The sequence below is a fragment of the Spea bombifrons genome, chromosome 2 (genome assembly GCF_027358695.1).
Source record: "Spea bombifrons isolate aSpeBom1 chromosome 2, aSpeBom1.2.pri, whole genome shotgun sequence".
Taxonomy (NCBI): Eukaryota; Metazoa; Chordata; class Amphibia; order Anura; family Pelobatidae; genus Spea; species Spea bombifrons.
The window spans coordinates 34,622,172-34,642,310 of record NC_071088.1 but is presented as its reverse complement, the minus strand read 5'-3'; the positions used below and the strand labels follow the sequence as shown (position 1 = coordinate 34,642,310).

The following is a 20,139-nucleotide window of genomic DNA, read 5'->3' as shown; positions in this document are numbered from 1 at the left end:
TTATTGCTACACTTAGGCATTTGAAAAAATATAAATACAATCAGGGAGAGGAAAAAAATGGTCACTGTGAACCATATATAAATATCATGACCATATAGACCTATTCTTGTTTAAAATCTGAGCCACATATGATTGAATGTCAGTTCTGTACACAAGTGTTAGACGTCCAGGATAAATAATAGCAATGGGGGTGGACAATCAGTTATATCAGCAGCTGTGAGTACAAGTCCCATAACTCTTAATAAGCTGTGCTTGACCGGTTAAAAAAAATAAAAGATCAGTGGGTTATAAAGAACACACAACAGGACAATTTATTTCTTCTTAAATCAAATTCTATTTGTGAATTCAGCAAAATAATTTCTATAAAATAAAACAGCAAAATATTTAAATATTATAGGGTGGGCTGTATCTGTTTTGCAGGGGTATTTGGTTTTTCTTGAGACAAGTTTCAAAAAAAAAAAAAAATACACACATTCAAGTTACCAATTTTCCTTTAAATACAGTATTTACTGATGCTTTCCTTGAAATTAATAAAACATTTTGTCATGGACTCCAGGAACTGAAGAAAAACTGCAGTCGGCTAACCAGTAGTTTTATCGTCTATTCAGACCCTACTTCTAATATTAAATATTCACCATAGAGTATGGAGTATGGGCTACAGGCCAATTCTAATTTCAAGTAGAACTGTTTTACAAAGCAAATACCACCAAATTTTTACCCGGGTAATGGTATTCACAGGTATAATGTAAAGTTGTAGGCCTTCTACTTTGAGGTGTTATAGAAGGAAAAGTGTATGACATATCTGTAGAATAAGCTTTACCAAAGGAACAAACAAGCACACAAAATACCATTTGACTATGCTTTAGAGATTCCCGCATAGTTAATATTTGCATATCTGTGTTTTTATTTAATTATACTTTCCCCCACTTCTTATATTTATTATTGAAGCCTAAGTATTCTGTATCCCACCCACAGGCAATTCTCAAATATTACGAATGGGAATATGTGCAACTCCGTTCCATTCAACGTCTCTTCTCTTTCCATTTCAACTGTAATCTAGAATGAAGAAAAAAAAGAAAAGAAAAACAAAAACATTCCCCTCCTACCCATAAAGGGAACCCCCCCCCAAAAAAAACCTGAACAGTGCAACTGTTTTCCAATCATGGCATCACCACCCTCAACAACCCTTCTTCCAAACCCCTAAACCTGGCTACACTGATCTGGTGGGAAGCCATGCTAACGTTACAAAAATAAGACCCCCCTCCCAAAAAAAGAAAGAAGGCAATCAAAAAGAAAATCTAGAACGAGATGTTACACCACCACTTGTCCACATCATTCAAATAATTAAAAAGGTTACCAGGCATCAAAATGCTCCATTTAAAAGTGGTAATGTGGCAAAGAACAATGAACCACTTATGGCTGGCGAGGGCAAGTGTAGCTTCTTTTGTGTTGTCAATATCCGACGACCCATGTGGCAGAAAAAAGAAAAATCTTGTAGACAATTCAAGAACACCAAAGGTTTGGTGATTTTCTTTTTTGAGATTTTGTTTGTTTTTCATTTTTTGTAAATCTGTGAATTTCAATAAACCCCAAATTAAAAAAAGAAAAAAAAAAAAAGAAAAAAAAATCTTGCTTTAGAATTAACAGTCAAACATTAATATACTATGTACACCTTTGCCATTTACACATTAGCATCAGGCCGTTTATTACAAAACACTATACACTTTCCACTGCAGGCGGGTTATATATTGACAGCAACTTTCTGCAGATAAGACAGTGAATAGGATTTTCACTCCAAGTTGATTAGGAATAGTTTTTTGTATTTTTTTTTTCTCTTTTCTATTTTTAAATATTAGCCAGACACAAAGAAAGGTTGGACTGTAAGGCCTGGGTGCACAGTCTCGGAGGGGTTAAGTAAAATGATTATGTGTATTTCACTACTCTTTTGTTTGAATCAGGGGGACTTCTTCACTGCCTTCAAAATCTTCTTGTGCTCGTTGGCCTGTCCGTTGAGGGTTGTTCATGTGATGTGCTGCTGGGCCCGTGTACGGTTGTCCATGCAAATGGTTATTCTGAAAGGTTTAAAAAAAAAAACGTAAGAAGCAGAAACATGATTTTAGGTTAAATCAATGTCTACAAACTGAATGACTTAAAAGTTTGCAAATAAAATATTTGTTTACGAGGGTCTATAGTAAACATTATTAAACAGTTTCCCCAGTATATTAATGTATCCACTAGTGTAAGGACCTGCCATTATTTGAGCGTGATTACCATAGAAACTGCTAACATATATGGGTAGGGCATATAAAGAAACCAATTTGCAAGCACTCTGTAGAATGGATGGTATGCGCGGAAATGCGCTGCTACGGGACAGGTTGGTAATAGATACACTACGCCATTAATATATGTAGAACAAAATAAAAAAAACGCAGGTAATAGTTTTACAATTTGTACAGAACATGAGTTGTTACAGGGAGGGTTATGCATACAGACAAAAGCAGTTTGACATACATTTTACCAACTCCAAAGATGCAAGGTACATGCAAAGTGAAGGGGGGGGTGAAAAATCTCAACTGCAAAACGCAAACTTCTGAAACAAAACTTGTTTAATAAATGGCAAGCCTCACTAAGAAAAGTTTTACAGCACACTGAACTGCAAACTATGCATATTGGGAGTGTCAAAGAGAAGCATGTGTTCTTTACGTCAAGTAAAATTCAGCAGAGATGACTTTATGCTGAGGACTCAGGGTTAGATCAAGAAAAAACCCTGGATTTAGCATTTAGGATAAGTTACAGTATTGCTTTAAGAACAAAATAAAATAATAAAAAAAAAGTCTCCTTATACCTGTTGATACTGGGAACCAGGTGAATGGGGATACAATGGGGCATCTTCAGGTGGGGAGGATTCATGTTCCTCAGGGGCATCTTGGTCATCTGGCTCCTATAAAGTTTGCAAGAGTCGATTTTTTGTCATGAATATTCACCAGTTCAGACTCAAAACAGTTACCAGTTAACAAATCCTTAAGACTCCTCTAGTAAGAAAAGGTGCTACCATTAGGTATAACCTTAGTTACAGACCTAGCAGCCGAGATCAACAGATGGCTAAACTCAAAACTGAACGGTCTAACAGACTGAAATACTTAAATGCTCAAACATATTTTCCCATTTAACAGTGTTTTATGGGGTAATATAGTTTAGCATTAAAACAAATTTAATTTTCTTCCTATAAACCTCCATTATCTGCATCATTTGGATGGCTTTCCCTGCTCAAATAGCACACTGAGCTGTTCATGGCAATGTTAAAGAAATCTGCTTGTCGAAGGAAAGAATTTAATTGCAGGAGAGCAGTAAGAAAAGAGACATCTGGAGGGGATGCTGAAGGACCATGCACTGGGTCAGACCTAGGGCAGCACCTAAGAGAAACATTACTGACTTTCATGCATACTAAAGCTGAGCCTTCCTCCCGTTAAAAGTAAATGGAGGGGATTCATTAGAACTCCACTTTATGCATTAGACCTAATACTATGCTCCAGTGCTGGCTTGTGCGCGATTTCTAGTGGTCTAACTTGCACACACATAAAGCATTCCCATTGATTTAAATTACTCTGACTTCAAGTGCAATGCTTATGATGCCAGCTCAGGCTCAAAGGGCTACCTTAGCGATGCAAGTTCGGGCTAGAAAGGCGACAACTGTAGTGGGCAACGGATATAATGCATGTAAAAAAAAAAAAACAAATAAAAAAAAAAAAAAAAACTGGGAAAAACAGGAACTAAATAACACCCATGGAAAATGTTATGGATGTTTTCCTGCTTTTGTGCTTCAAGTAACAGAAATATACACTACTGACAACATAAATATGCCACAGAGCAGAAGGTGATGCTAGTCCTCTTTAAAACTGAATCCAAAAATATTAGTACAGAATTAGTACAATTAGTAGACTACAAATTATGCATCATACATAATTTTGCATTCAGAATGAACTATGACGCTGCAGCCACAGAATATTACATTTAAAAACAGAACGAAATAAAAATCAGCCTGAGCTTGGTTTAGAGACAATGAGGTTTCATGCCAGGTCATTTTCTACTGGTTTTAAAATAATCCAACATAAAGGTTTCAGACTTTATGGAATTCATGGAGGCTGACCAAACAGTCGATATTTTCAGGTGTCATGTCAGGATTAAAATAATTTTACCTCCTCTGGGCAAAGCTCACAAGCCTTTGCAAGAGTCATCCGGGCACTGTGTGACCGCTCTAAAAAGTAGCCGTTTGAGGTTTCGTTACTTTGTACTGGTGGCGACCAATTGTTGTAGGTGTACTGTGGATTGCCAGTATAAGGCCTACGCTCCAGTTCGTCACCTAGCCACTCCACAGCCCAGGTCCATTTCCTTTTCAAGTCTCCGTTGCTCTGTGGGGAGTGGAGGGAAAAAAAAACCCTCATTATTATATGCTCAATCAGCAAGTCATATTGTAATGGTAACGCCTGGCTGATGATATGTCAGTGCATACATTACCTGCAAAATCTGGTATGCAACAGAACAGTTGCTAAACAAAGCCACCATGCATTTTATACATTGGTAGGCTCTTTTCTGATAGTGGTTCTTGGAACGCTGGATGGTATCAAATAAACCATCTCTATCATCTGGTATTCCTTTAAGTGCATTGTGGATCCTTAAAAAAAAAAATAATAAAAAAAAGATCAAAACATAGGTTTGTGGCAGTAAAACAGAATATGTCAAATGCATCATGCCACCAGGTAGCACAGTTATATTTGAAACCTAAAAATCAGATGTGATATGAATTGGGGAAAAAACATGGCAATCTCTATATACTGCTACAGGGACAGTTTTAAGATGATACATTAAGGACTTACTATTCAAAAATAATATTCTATACATGAATGAAAGGTTACTTACTGTGGATTAATGAGAACATACGCAATAATGAAGTGATACCTAAAAAAAGATCTCGAATACTCTCTACGAGTTAATGCTTATGGAAGTTTCCCACAAAATACTAACCTATGAGTTTGCCACGAGTCCTCAATCAACAAAATCTGCAGCAAGAGGTCCAAGTAGGGTCTAAGCTCATAAGTGTACGAGTATGCAACCTGCAAAAGGGACAATAAAATAAGAAATTAACTTACATTTCTATTTCTTGCTCAAAAATGTTAAACATATCTTTGCTGTCACATAGGTCTACAATTCAGATCTTCAGAGCTGAAAACGCAATATATTAGAAAACAAAAAATGCATGTTTTGAATTATTATACAATTGTAAAATTCCTATAACGTAGGTTATGAACACGTGCTAAAAGTACACTGTAATATATCACCTGCCACAGGAGTTCACTGAGAACTGTAGATGAGAACTGTGGATTTTCCCAGCAACAAAACCGAAGAAGTTTGATAGTCTCTTCTGAATTGCTGCAGTCCTCAATTATTTTCTTCACATAACTAGTTTTTACAAACAACAAATCTGCCACATTCTGCTGAAGAGGCATTATGGGCTGTGATAAATTAGGATCACCATAGGGGTTTGTAAGTGGTGGGTTACCTGGAATTAAGAATGACAGTATTAAAAACAGAACTGCCCAACAAAAGTGCATATTTATACCTTTACATATCAATTACTCACACAGTGTATACCTTGAAATAAAACAAAGAAAATCAATATAGAATCAAAACCAAGAGAGTTCCTATAGTAAAACATGCTTGACTATAAATACTAAAAGAATTATGCTTTTATTAAATATATAATGTATTTATTGAATTCTAAAGCATTTTATAACAAAAAATTTGAACCATACCATTAATAGAAGACTGCATACGCGATGATACATCGCAACAACGGATTAGCTGTGAGACTACAGTGTACAGCTTGCCCAGTTCAGCATACTGGTATTTGATCGGAGGACCAGGACCTTCATCCATTGCTACCAACATAAATGTTGCAGGCACGTTGAGTTTCAAGAGCTGAGTCTTTTCTTGCATCCCTGAAAATAAAAGGTTAAGTTAGACCTCAACAGACAAACCCTCACAAAAGCATGTGTGTGGCTTAATATTGCATTAGCACTTCAACAACTAGAAAAAGTGTGTACTAGGAAGTCAAACTCACAGTTGACTGATCTGTAACCTCACTCCCCAAAAACCAAAAGAAATAAAAAGAAAAAAACAGAACACTAAATACAGCAAACCCAAAATCCTTGCCTCTGTCGCCAATACTACCGTCTGAATATACTTTAGAGTACTTTGATATGCACTATTTAAAAAAAAATATAAAAGCTACAGGCAACAACCCCCTCCCCTTCTAATTATTCTTGCCAAAGATTGGTTGCTTAAAGTCCATGGGGTAAATTTATTCAAGCTATATCACAGTGCTAAAGACACATGCATCCCACATTAAAAGGATTTCCAATCGCCTCTCTAAAAGGGGGGGGGGGTCGCTTGTTGAATTCTTAATTCCATAATGGCAGTCTGATTTCCCACTGAATCAACAAGCTGAAACTAATCATGCCTTTGTAAACACTGGGATCCTACAAACAAATTTTCCACAGAGAAAACTCTTTTAATAGCCCTCTCAAAGATTTTTTTTTTTAGATCATGCGCATTAATTGGAGAGTAAGTAAAGAAGTTTCCTCACCAAGGTTGGCGTACATCACAAACAGATTGAAGTACTGCTGTAAGTGCCGACCATGCTCGGACACTTCTCTCCGCAGAAGGTTCAGGACTGCTCTTAGTAACTGGTCACTCAGGCTCAAATTATCATATGCCTAACAAGAGAAACAAGCAGCAATAACTTAACCAGACTGAAAAGAAGTCATTATAGGCATCATACATCCTCATCATACAAGATTTCCAAGTCACACTCAAATGAACCACTCTGGAAAAGGGCTATTGAGAGATATCTTAAGGTGGATACCTGACTTGAAGGTCCAGGTGAAGCAAAGGGTAAGGTACAGGGTCCATCTTGCAAAGAAAAATGTGCAATAAATACGATAAGTTTTGCAAACGCGCCTCTAACTTCAGCGCTTGGGCATTCCAACAGGTATTCAGAGAAGCGATTTGGATAAGCAAAAAGAACGCCATGTGCAAACCAGTAGCGTACATTCTTACTGTGGCGGAGGAGAATACACAATGCATCATACCTAGAAGGAACAGAACAATTATAGCATGATTAATTGATTATATGCCAGGCAGAAGGTTATGAACGTAGAAGAAACCAAAAAATAATATAAAATGTGCAGTTGTATTTAAAACATAAGTACTTTTTCATTAGAAATATAAAAAGCCATATTTTCCAGAAAGTGTTCTCAGAGCTGAATGCTTTGATCGACAACTAAACATATTATAACAGATACCAAAAACTTTAAAAAAAAAAAGGTCTTAAGTTTTTATTTACCAATCACTGGCTGGCCCACGGACAACTTTCTTTGTGTGAAATCCTGCGGTAAACAAGAATTTAGCAGCAAGCTGTATACTGATCATTGTTATTTCTTCAGCCTCAGGCATAAGATGGTCTTGTCCTAATGGAGAGAGAAAGTTTTTTGTTGTTTTTTTAATCCACATATAAATTTGGAACAGGAAGATAACAGATCCTTATGATTGAGACCACAGAAAATAATAAAACCAGTATAAATCAAATTTTAATACGAATCACATTTTGCAACTTTTTGCAGAAATCAATGATGGCAAGCAAAGGGGGGGGGGAAGCCTTTTAAATTATTATGTGCAATCTATTTAAAGTCAAGTTAACATTAGCTGCCTCTGAAATATTGAACAGACATTAGCGTTGAAGTTGAGAGAACTTTTGCCCTAAGTGGCGTTCCTCTTAATGACTGCAAGTTAGAGCTACAACATATTTTTAGATGTGGTCAATAGGATGTACAAGTTAAAATTTTCATCAGCGTGGGGATGATCTTTTCTGATAACATATCTCTGGCATATTCCATAAATTGGTGTAAATAAATGCAAAAAAAAAATATATCCAATGTTTAAACCAGAAATAATCAATTAAAAGTGCTGCAAACAAAATAGCACATCCCAGACAGGGTTAAAATAAAGATTCTAACAGTGATGACCAGAGTCCAGCGATGCGCACATAGGGGGGGGGGGATGAATACTTTCCCTTCAAAAATATTAATCTGTTTGTCCATACAGATTCTTGCAATGTGATCAGGGGTGATAGATGTGAAATAAAAACTATGCACAGTGTAAGTTATCTTACCGCTGCGCATCTTCACAAACAATGGTGAGGGGGGCCACCAGATAAACACACAAGGAAGAGAGAGGTATCCGATTTATAGTAATATAGTTAATACGAACAAAAATAAAACTATTTCTGCTGATGTAGATGTAGAAACTTGAACATAAAAGCAGGGACTGCAATGTCCTAAAGAGTGGCTGAAATCAGCTGTCCTACGTATTCAGCAGGCATTCAGTTCTATATTTTCAATACATTTTAAGTTAACTTGCACTATGGTCATCACTGTTGATGTTCCTTAAAACGATGCATGGTTCAGTGAAAAATTATGTTGTCTGACGCAAAATGATGCACAGAATAAAAAGGAGTGGTCCTATAAGCACTATTTGCCACCTACATTAGTTTGTGGTATTTAATATATGAAGTTACTGAGGTTCTGTGAAATAATTTCCTTATCCTCTTAATAAAGATAAGGCCCTTTAAAGACTACTGCACAAACCTGAGACAATTACAAATGAAGGGGAAAGAAAATATGGAGGATCACTGACAAAAAAAAAATGTATGGGTCACTACTTACCTGGGGGAGGATTTAGGTAGACACTGTTACAGGTTAGTAACTTCTTAATAAATTGGAAATATTCTAAGCTGAATTGCATTCTGTTGTGCATAAACTGCACGTTTTGCTTGCGAACACTTCGCTCAATGGCTGATGGCATCTTGATCTGATGGGGTTTAGAGGTGATTGCTAGTTCTGTAATATATTTAATCAGTTCATTGTCCTTGTCTAATGTGTCCATACGCTCATAAAAAAGAATGTAGGCGTTCCACCATCTCTTCTGTCGCCGATAAGACATTCGCTTCATCATGTGGTCAAATACTTCTCCCATATACTCTCCTCCGAAGCACTGGTTCTTCATTTCCTCATCATCATCCATTTTGCATTCAGTAACATCCCCATCATCAAACTTATACCAACGGTTCTTCTCGCCATCTCCACCGTTCCTTTGGATAATGTATGAATAGTAATGGCCTCCACTAGCCTGCCCACTGTGTACCAACACTCCCACCAGTCGGTACTTGGTGCTTCCAGCAGGCTCGTTTTCCGTCTGTTCATTGGGGATGACCTGATTTTCAGGGTTTACATCATCTCCTTCCAACTTGGCAACACCTGCAACTGTGTAGGGCTCCATGTCAAGCTCCCGGGGAAACTCAAAATAATCATTAAATTTGATTGCACATTCCCTTTCCCAGTCATAATCAAAACGCTTCAGCTGGATTGCCAAAACAGGAGGCAGCTTTTTAATGAGTAAACGCTTCACTGTATCAACCTTAAAAAAAACACAAATGTTAGAAATGTTTAAGGATTCAGCAGACAAACACAAAATTAAAATCAGAGATTTTTAATATAGGGACCATGTAATTGCAGTGAACACAAAATAGTCAAAACCCCCCTAATAGCCCTCCCTCCTCTTACCAAGTTATCAACTTTGTGTGTGCCTATTTTTTGTCGTTTAGATCATTGATAGACATATTGGGATAGTGATACTCTAGACATCTACACTGATAAACCATGTGGGCAGACTCCAGTTACCTTTTTGTTGCACTTCTCACAATGATACGCATTTGCGCCCTCCAGCAAGTCTCCTTTGACATACTGCTCCATTGAGTCGAGCAGATTTTGGTGGTTCCTAATATCTACATTCAGGGTTGTAAAAGACTCCTCACATTCGTACCTGCAAAACAATGCTGTACTCAATTAAAGAGGCAGTTTAGTGTGCCTGTCTATAGAAGATTGACTGCTTCAATCACGAAACGGCTCCTATGAAAATCAATGGGAGTGCTTTCCTACACAAGCAGACATGGGACTGAACAGTGCCCTGCATGCAGCTTTTCCTGAGCCAGTGCTGGATCTGACCGGAGGTAAGAGACCTGTTGGCCGAACAGGGCATCTCCTACAGGGCATTTAGATCAGTGCTGTGGAAAGGGGAAATGCATATGGGGCGATTCTGCAGAACCTTGCCATGAATTTGCAAAAGGGACAACAAATTAAAGGGGCTTTGGGTCACAAATACATCCTCTAAGATGTATTTAGAACACTTAAAAATTGATAGAGTACGTTTTCCCCCCCAAGACAAAGCATTTTTACACACAGTTGTCTAGTAATAGTATGCATACCAAAATAGTAGAAAACCTAATTAAAAAGGGACTGTAAGATGTTCAAAATATTACATTCAAGTTAACATTGTAATATTTTGGAAAATGTATTTTATAAGTAGCAGGATTTTAATCCTTACAGTAAAATATCAATGTTAATAGAGGATAGACAACAGAAATAGTTTAATAAAAATGGATTTGTTTTAAGACACTTACCGATGTGGGCATCCTTGGCAAATTTTTTGATCGGCGAAGGATCCTCCTAAAACTTTACTTAGCATGGTTGGGTGACCTAGGGCTTTTAAAGCTTCATCTAAACTGTCAACCAGTGAATTGAAAAATTCTAAAGCGTCATGTTGCTCACGAAGATTAACAGGCTCTCCCCAAAGCCTAAAATAATGACACAAATAAGTCACAGAATTTCTCTATGCCTTTTACGCACTTTTAGTATAAATCCGCAAAATACACAAGCTGCGATTTAAAGCTAAAAAAACCCCAAAAAACTAAACAAAAAACACTTTTGCTTTATATGCTTTGATTCTATCCATACAGCAGGATAAAACACATGTATGGCGCTTGAGCAAGACATTTCTTGGAAGGAGCCTCTTCATTGTCCAACTCTCCGACATTTAAAACTACTCAAATTATAAAAAAAATACTAGCCTTCGAAGGCTACATTCTACAATCCCTTCTGGGCTTCTCTACACCACCTGCCATATGGAGCCTTTACCATAAATGCATGTCTCATGTCCTTTATGGCTAAGCCACTGCTCCCCCCAAATAGTCTTAGAGTATTGCACACATTGAGCTAAGCAGCTGCTTTGGATGAAATTTTACTTTCTCTGTTTCGAGGGTAGTAAGAAGGCAGCAGGCGAATCTGGCTCATGCGATATATTTATATAATCGTGAAATGCCCTCAGCTCCTAATCAGTGCTCACACAGCACATTAGGAGATGGCTGTTATTTCAGTCATTGAAAACTGAGCAAGGATGTCTATCATCACTGGGCAAGTCACGTTATGATATACAATGCAATTAATTGACAAGACATTTCTGGATAAACACAGAACACAGAAGTACAGGTAATGTGAAGGTGCTCCTGCACCTAACACGCTAGAGCTCAATTAACATCCTGTTTACGTGAACAGTACTTTAAAGCAGAAATTTTAGGATTCCTCTGTTTCAACACACTAAGAACAGCACTTTTTTAATGTAAATAATGGGAACCAGTGCTATACATGGCCAGACTTGGACGATTCATACACCCAATGCAGGATTAATACAGTTTACTGTACATAGTTTGAGAATACGCATATACATTAACCACTCCTCCAATAACACTCATTTTTAGTTTTTCATGTCCTATATTTCAGCGAAAAAGACACGAAAACACACCTAAACTGTTTCCAAAACCCTCTTGGAACATAGTACTGCAATCTTGATGCAGCCAAGTGGCCAAAGATGACCTGCAGATGTCTCAGTACACCAATGTTGTACTCTTTCCGGTCTTCGGTTTTACTCAGCGATGGCTTGTCATCATATTGGTGAGGATAACCAAATACGTCATCCCGAGGATCAACATTACTCTGCCAAAAGAATATAGTGATTAAACATGGGTAGTATGAACATGTTGCTGAAAGAAGATTAAACAAAAGGAGCCAACACCTAGTTAGTTGATCCATTAGCATGCTGGGTTTTTTGTTTTGTTTTTAATATTGTACATATTATAAATATTATGACAATCCCCCCCAAAAAACACAAGAAATTGAATACAAACCTTCCTTTTAAAAGTAAAACATGTGTATTTATGCAGCCCCATCTAATTGATTGGACAGTTTCCTTTCAAAAGAACATTGAATAAAAAGGAAAAAATCCACATACAGCCTATAGAAACTAATGAAAGCCATCCTAATCTTCTAATAAGACTTTGTCCAAAGAACCTCTTTAGAGGTAAACAAAAATCTACAACAATTTAAAACATATGAAGAATAATATGCAGAAGCAGGTTCACCAATACCCAAATTACCTCATTGTCCTGCTTTTCGTCTCCAGACATGTCATCATCAACATCACTACCAGTGCCTTCAATAGCAAGAATCCCATTTCGGATGGCAGGGATCATGTACAGCTGCTGTATCACAGAATTCATGTAGCATGTAGCCCCGGCATTTTTCAGCCCAACAAACCCTTTGGGAGGTCTTGGTCCCACCGGAGGAAGGTATTCCCATTCTGTTAGTGCTTCACAACCTAAGAAACAGAGGAATGACCAGAGCCTTGGAATAATAAATCAAAACAATTAAAGTAATAAACATTGAGTTGAGAATTCAAAACCATGATATAATCTAGCACTGAAAATTATCAGTGCACTATTTTCTTTAATGTTCTGAATTAGGCTTTTCCAGTTCTAATATGACACGTGGCCTTCAAAAGGAAATGTGAATTTTCCTTCAAATCCCATAAACCACCACTGAATTTCATTGGTATCAACACATGTCGCTCGATATAAAAGCAAAAAAATCTCATGGTTTTAGTTTTCAATCCAGTATCACCAGAAACGGCCCTGGGTGGAGTTTTTAAATTGCTATAGTACAGGTTTATTTCCAGTATTCTGTAGGTTTCTGTATAGTGTCATGATTAGTTTAAATTAACACAAAATTAGAATAACAATTGCTAACAAGATGTGATACCTGTGTAGTACATGTCATTTAACGTGTCAACGATCTGTTTCAGATTCCGGACACATCCCACTGCTAATGCCACCAGCAACTCAAATCCGGCATTTATTGTAGCTGGTGAGCTACAGACTGGAATAGCTTGCTCTGCTGGCAGTTCTCCAGATTTCATGTATTGCAAATACACATTGGAAGCAGGAAATATAAAGTCGTCAATCAGTTCCTAAACAAAAGAGAAGAACCCAACACACAAATGCATCTTTATCGGTACACAGAAAACATCTTCAAATAGTTCCAAGAAGAAGGATAGATGGTTTGCACAAGGTAGAGTTATCATATTTTCCAACAAAATATTTCAAAGGAAAGATTGTAGAGTTAATAGTGGAATCTTAAAAGTACACAAAAAGGTGTCCTATAGAATATAGGGATAAATGTTAATTTATATATTAAAAAAAAAAAAAAAAAAAAAAGCTGTTTTGGGATAGAAGGTTATTAAAAGAAAAAGTGAGACTGTGCTGCTTTGCATGAGCTGCAGCAGGTTACCTAAGAGCACTCATAAGTGAAACAAACCTTAATAAGGTTAGCCCCTCCTTTCTCGCAGCCGATGTGGTACTTCTTTTCCGGCGTTTGGAATGCCAGCAATTCTTTTGTCACTCCAAGGTGGCCTTCTAGAATGGTCTCCTCGATACCGGTTTCCCCTGTTCTCTTCACATCATCCTGAAATCATACAAGAAGAGCTAAGCAGCTGCTTTGGATGACATTTTACATAGCTTTCTCTGTTTCAAGGGTAGTAAGAAGGCAGAAGGCGAATCTGGCTCATGCAATTTACTTATTTATATAATCGTGAAATGCCCTCAGCTCCTAATCAGTGCTCACACAGCACATTAGGAGATGGCTGTTGTTTCAGTCATTGAAAACTGAGCAAGGATGACTATCATCACTGGGCAAGTCACGTTATGATATAAAATGCAATTGACAAGACATTTCTGGATAAACACAGAACACCAAGTACAGGTAATGTGAAGGTGCTCCTGCACCTAACACGCTAGAGCTCAATTAACATCTTGCTTACGTGCTTTAACACGTACCTTCTACTTTAACTAACGCAGAAATTGTATGATTCCTACTTAAAACAAGTACCAATACGTATACATCGATTTACTTATATGACACTATACACTAATGCATTTAGAGATTTCAGAAGGCCTGATGACTACAGGAACAAAAAAATCACAAGTGCCATAGTACTGGAACTTCAAACCATTACAATTCAAAAAACACCAGTTTCAGACATAAGCACATTACTTACTCTTATCCTCTTCAGCCAGTCGATCTCATTGTTAAGCAGAACCTCAGCATTGGGGATGTTAATATTGCTGTTGTAGGCATAATTCAGTAGGTGTCTCAACAAGGTGAAATAATCTCCTGCATGTTTTGCCCGTTCTCTGGCAGTGCTCTGATATACATATAAAAATAAAAATTAGGTTATGCAGCAGTTTATAACCAAGAACACATGTCAACACTATAACACAACTGCCCCTTCAAGAATACCCAAATGCCAAAGAGCATAACATGGCATTTCAATCTGGCCTATAAGGCACTTCGTAACATGACTACTTATCCAGCAGCCCGTAGAAAATGCATATAAAAAAACAAAAAAAAAACAAAACAGTATAGACTGAGCTCAAGCATCCTTCTATATTTTAATTTGTTTCCATGACTCACTCTAGTTAGAGTCTCCTTGGTAATATTGGGCATGAGTCCAATATGATGCACATACAGTATATCAAATGATACTTAATCTTGGCATGCTCTTGACCAAGGGAGCCGGGAAACAAAACGTCTTGAGGTTAAGCCAAACCATTAAACATACCCTCTATCACATCTGGGTAATCCCCAGTACCATTCTGATCACTAATATGGTAAACTTCCTAAATATTTAAATACATCACATTTGTTACCCCAAGTACTGTAAACAGCAGAGTAATGAAGAAGATCAATGGCCTGTGTCCCATGCAGCATCTTGTAGCCATGAGGAAAAATTGTTCTTGTGCCATTTGTCGTACAAGCCTGAAAAAAAGGAGACCATCAGGACTGGAAATGGTATCAAGAAAATACTACGGTGAACAATCTAATGATTTAGAACGTTATCTTTTCCCATCAACAAGTATTATAAATCTATAATAGTGTTGTAGTGTAGTAACAAAATATTGCAGTGTCACACAATGGCAAGGCACTCCAAGACCATATATGCATTATATGAAACAGCACCTCCGGAGGTCACTCGGGTCTTATTAGTATGATCTTTACAGTGCTGCATGCCATCAAAAAACAGATATCTGTTCACAGGGTTTAATGATTAAAGTCAAGCAAGAAAGACACTGACAAATTTTACATTTAAGAAGGCGTTTTACTGGCAGACTGTATAATTAATCAAACTCACTTGCTCTGACAGTGTAACAGCAAGTCAATGATGAAAGTCTGCCAGGCTTTCTCTTTACTGAGGGTTTCCAGCGCAGTTGGGATTAAAGCAAAACAGAGAGTCATTGCTTCCAGAGCTTCACAGCACACCTGTTCATCTTCTGGGTCAGGCTCGTTTCCAGCATTGGTCTAAAAAAGTTTGGATCAAACAGTTAATTTACTTGCATATAATCTGGGGCACTGCTAAATCCCATCTAAACCCATTGTTTTGCAAAAAATTGAGATAAAATTCTATGTTACCATACTTCAGTAACTTCAGTTAATTGGGGATTTAAACTACATATATATTTGTTTATATATATATATATATATATATATATATATATATATATATATATATATATATATATATATATATATATATATATACATATATATATACATACATATACATATACATATATATATATATATATACACACACACACACACACATATATATATATACACACGCACATATATACACTATAAATTTCAGTTTTATTTTAGTTATTTTTTTATGTAGCATATCTGTTCCTTAACAGTGGATTACAGTTTAAATATGTTTTGCAATAGAAAATTTGAATGTGAGCTTTAAAAGGGAGCAGCGGGCTTCATTAAATTGTAATCTTGCGGGAGCCCCCTACTCATTCTCTGCCGCTATGCCAGTATTATTGTTAATTTGTACTGTCCCCCTATTGTAAATGCGCTATAGAATGTGCTGGCACTCTAAGTATAATGCAATGTACCCTAAAGGCAACGCACTTCAACATTGTTTTGTTAAAATGCTAATTGTTTCAGAGAAACCTGTCATTATGGAACAATCACACATTTTTCCTGTTCAGACAACAGTTTGGCTCCAAAAATGTACAACTCTGATTGTAGGTTTTTAAAGATGGCTTTAAGGGAAGTAGGTCAACCAAAAGCCACAAACATTTTCAAGTTTCTATCAAATACAGAATGGAATAATAAACGTATTGAGAAGGGAAACATTTGCTTATCCATACACATAATAAATGCAAGAGACGCGGTTTAAAAACCCATTTACCTTTTCATAGATTTTACTTATTTCCTCATTGGCAGAGAACACCAACTGAACAGATCCACAGCCAGAGGCCCAGATTATCTTTTGTATTGCTCTAATGACACATATATCAGGGATGTACTTGGATGCCTAAAATGGAAGACAAGAGAGAAATGTAAAAACTTTCTTCATCTACGTCACAAAAACATGCATCCAGAGTGTTTCTAAAGACAAAAGAAAAAATGACCTCATCAGATATTTGCTGCGCAAGGCGTATTGCTACATTTCTCAGCATACATTCGGATGTTGGGTTTGGAATGTTCTGTAGGGCATTCTGCAGCACCACGGCTTGATCGTGGATAGCCTACACAAAGAAAAAGGACAGCAGATGGGCACAATGCGTGTAACAAGCACAAGCAGGCCACCTGTACACATGCTTATATCATTCTTGAATTCAGTTAGCTCTGCTGCTCTTTAAGCGCACACGCAAAGGAAAGACTTTGAGCCAAGTATAATGTGTAGCGCGGGCACTTCAGTCCCCTTACCAACAGAATTCGGCATTATACAGGATCAGCTCTTTTTGCCAAAGAAACTTTCCAGAGTTGGCTCAATTTAAAACGAATAGCACCAACATAAGCAAGTGAGGGAGTTGATACAAGTTAACTTTAATGAATAAACCCCAATAAAACAGCAGCGAGAAAAACAAGACATGACAGAATTCCAAAAAGCTTAGACAAGATCAACAGTTGTCCTGTATAAAAGTGAAGATCTAGAAGATTACATTACAAATGAGAATTAAGCCGGCAGAAGCATTTTGTGAAGTTAGGGTATTACAGGGTAGTATTATTTTATATAGCGCCATCAGATTCTGCAGCGCTGTACAAAGGGTAGACATTATTAGTATAATGCAACATGATGACATACAATAACAGGGCGAGCTTACAATCTATAGGGAGTTAGAGTGTTATACGAGAGGTATTTACATAAATGGGAGTAGGAAAGCTCAAGGAACATGGGGGTGTTAAGGCGTAAGTACGTAGGCGTCCTTAAAAAAAGGTGGGTCTTGAACGATTTCTTGAAGCACGAACGCAAGGGGAAAGAAATATAGGCAGAGGACGTCCTTGAGAAGTCTTGGAAGCGTGTACAAGAGCTAAAAAAAATAAATCAGGAGCGGAGAGACCAGTTAGTGTATTTAGAAATGAGTGAGGAGATGTAAATAGGGGAACCACTATGATGCGCTTTGAAAGAGTCAAGCGTTTGTAAAGAATCCTGAAGCACACAGGCAGCCAGTGAAGACACTGACAGAGGGGAGAGGAAGATAAGTCTGGCAGCATCATCCATTGTGGATTGTAGAGGGGCGAGATGGTACAAATGGAGACCAGCTTAGACAGATTTACAATAATTGCGGCGAAAGGTAATGAGGACATGAAAGGCCTTAGTGGCATCTTGTGTTACAAAGGGACATATGCGAGAAATGTTTTTAAGATGAAGGCGGTGTTTTTTGGGTTCTTTTTTTTTCTTTTTTTGAGACTGACATTGTTCACTTCCCACATTCAGTTTGAGTAAAGGATGACACCAAGGCAGCGAGCGTAAGGGGATGGAGAGATGATTGCACCATTGATATTGAGAGAAACTGTTAGGGGAATGTTGAGAACGGAATCCAGGTTAAAGATGCCGAGTAAGGTGTTAAGTCAAGAAACTTAGTTGGGTTTAGACAATTTTTTTCAAGAATGGGTTGTGAGTAAAAATAATGAATCAATCATGTTTTAAGACTATCATAATCCACTGCATTAACACAATTGTATGAAAAGTTTTTATATCAGGAAAGGTTCCCAATCAAATCTACACACTTTCTAGGGTTTTGAAGGATTTTGTTAAAGCATTCTTTATTTGAAAGAGTGTAGAGGACACTGGACAACACACTATGATGGAAGCCACGGTGCCCATATTTGATTGCATAGTGTATTTCTTAAAATATTTCTAAAAATAGTGTAATCCGTGTAACTTACTGGAGAGACAGGATTTGTGCCTTCAACGACAGGCTGGCAAGCTTCAGCAACAGCACGGACATGGCCGTAGCCAATCGCTGTAAGCAGCAGTTTGGCGACCTTCAGAGCATTAAGGTAAGCGCTCCTCCTTGTTTCCATGTCAGCATTTGGCAAGAAGTTGTTCCGAGTCAACATGCTCAAAACGAGTGGCAATCCACCACTTTTCAAAAAGTTGTACTGGAAACCACTTGCATCCTCACCAAGTGGTGCGTTGGCAGGCATTAACAAAGCATACACTACCTAAAAAAAATTAAAAAATAAAAACAAAATAAATAGTAAGTTGAAATGTAAAATGTAGCAAAATATATTACTGATGCTATTTGATCACATACATTACTGGTCAAAAAAAAAATCCTGACTACCTTATGCACTTTATGGTTGGCAACACATCTAAGTTTGTACCTACTATGTCTGATTAAGCACTCAAGGATAAAAAGTCTGTTGTTATGCATTGTTATGCATGTACATATATTGCATTACAGTGGAAATTGGTGTTAATTAATTCCTTAATATATTTTCAAGGAGTAACTGTTAAAAACAAAGAATATTGTCAATACAGAAATTATATTTTCAATCACTAACCTCTGTTAAATAGAGAACTTGAGAAGCAGAAGGACCAAAGAAAAGGGAGTCCAACGATGAACTGAGACTGGTTTCACCAAGTTTTGCATGATCTAAACATATTGCTCTTAGTTTTTCGACAATGGTGTTGTCTGGAATAAAGCAGTGTATTCATCACTTAAGGAGTCAGGTGTACAAAGAAAAACATTGCACATTTTAATTCGACAAAACATTATGTTCGCCTTTTCAGCTAAGGAGTATACAATACAGAACACATCCTTCCCAAAAGTCCTGCCCGTAGAACAGCCCATCTTTAAAGGGCCTCCACACATTTGTATTGTACCATGGTGCTCTAGAGCAGTTAAAAATGTACACAGCTCTGATTGACAAATCAACCAGTAGCTATAAATTGTTTAAAAAACGGACAGAGAAAGCAGTGCATCTACTGTATAGGCAGAAAGTATTTTCTCCTGTATTTCAACAATGTAAAGTCTTCTGATGGTTTTCTACGGACAACTATTCTTAATAAAACATTTTGTGAGGACTCTTCTTGAAGACCTTGTAATAACTATTGGGTATTTAACATGTGCTTACCTGGAGGCATCAGCTTCATCAGCACTCGTGCACCATCTCGAAGTGGTGGCATACTTAAGCTACTGCCCAAGTCTGCAACTTGCCAGAGAAAAGATATATATCTGTGATGCAAGGACATTATCTGCGGGGAAAAGAGACAATATCAAACTTAATAAATGCAACTGTTTTGTTACAGCTTTAAGTATTTAAAGATAATGAATCTACAAACCACTCCAGGCAGGCAACTTTCCACCTCTGGGTTGGGGCCGTCGCTATAGTGATTCCCATGATTTCCAGGAGAGCCAGTAGAGGAGTCAGAAGAGCTATCAGGGCTTGAAGGCATATTTGAACTTATCTGTGTAAGCTTAGCTGTAATAAGCTGGAAAAGAAAAACACCAAATGGAATAATCATTGAACCACCAATGGGACTGTAGAGCACAGCAAA

General features: G+C 37.3%; 1 protein-coding gene across 3 annotated transcripts in view; it reads right to left on the bottom strand.

Moving 5' to 3' along the window:
* Window positions 1-310: 310 nt before the first annotated feature.
* Window positions 311-20,139, bottom strand: part of USP9X (ubiquitin specific peptidase 9 X-linked) — a 60,761-nt gene continuing 40,932 nt past the window's right edge. For all 3 annotated transcript variants that reach the window (XM_053457440.1, XM_053457442.1, XM_053457441.1), the window contains exons 20-45: window positions 19,924-20,073; window positions 19,716-19,836; window positions 19,143-19,273; window positions 18,522-18,800; window positions 16,760-16,876; window positions 16,537-16,662; window positions 15,472-15,638; window positions 14,990-15,098; window positions 14,338-14,484; window positions 13,599-13,745; window positions 13,044-13,251; window positions 12,383-12,603; window positions 11,752-11,942; window positions 10,574-10,747; window positions 9,795-9,936; window positions 8,781-9,531; window positions 7,403-7,526; window positions 6,923-7,148; window positions 6,644-6,773; window positions 5,811-5,996; window positions 5,337-5,557; window positions 5,023-5,111; window positions 4,516-4,672; window positions 4,197-4,409; window positions 2,846-2,941; window positions 311-2,072 (exon numbers count right to left, since the gene is read on the bottom strand). In XM_053457440.1, the coding sequence (XP_053313415.1) occupies window positions 1,938-2,072; window positions 2,846-2,941; window positions 4,197-4,409; window positions 4,516-4,672; window positions 5,023-5,111; window positions 5,337-5,557; window positions 5,811-5,996; window positions 6,644-6,773; window positions 6,923-7,148; window positions 7,403-7,526; window positions 8,781-9,531; window positions 9,795-9,936; window positions 10,574-10,747; window positions 11,752-11,942; window positions 12,383-12,603; window positions 13,044-13,251; window positions 13,599-13,745; window positions 14,338-14,484; window positions 14,990-15,098; window positions 15,472-15,638; window positions 16,537-16,662; window positions 16,760-16,876; window positions 18,522-18,800; window positions 19,143-19,273; window positions 19,716-19,836; window positions 19,924-20,073 (4,758 nt within the window). In that variant the 3' untranslated portion in view covers window positions 311-1,937. The remainder of the gene's footprint in view (window positions 2,073-2,845; window positions 2,942-4,196; window positions 4,410-4,515; window positions 4,673-5,022; window positions 5,112-5,336; window positions 5,558-5,810; window positions 5,997-6,643; window positions 6,774-6,922; window positions 7,149-7,402; window positions 7,527-8,780; window positions 9,532-9,794; window positions 9,937-10,573; window positions 10,748-11,751; window positions 11,943-12,382; window positions 12,604-13,043; window positions 13,252-13,598; window positions 13,746-14,337; window positions 14,485-14,989; window positions 15,099-15,471; window positions 15,639-16,536; window positions 16,663-16,759; window positions 16,877-18,521; window positions 18,801-19,142; window positions 19,274-19,715; window positions 19,837-19,923; window positions 20,074-20,139) is intronic.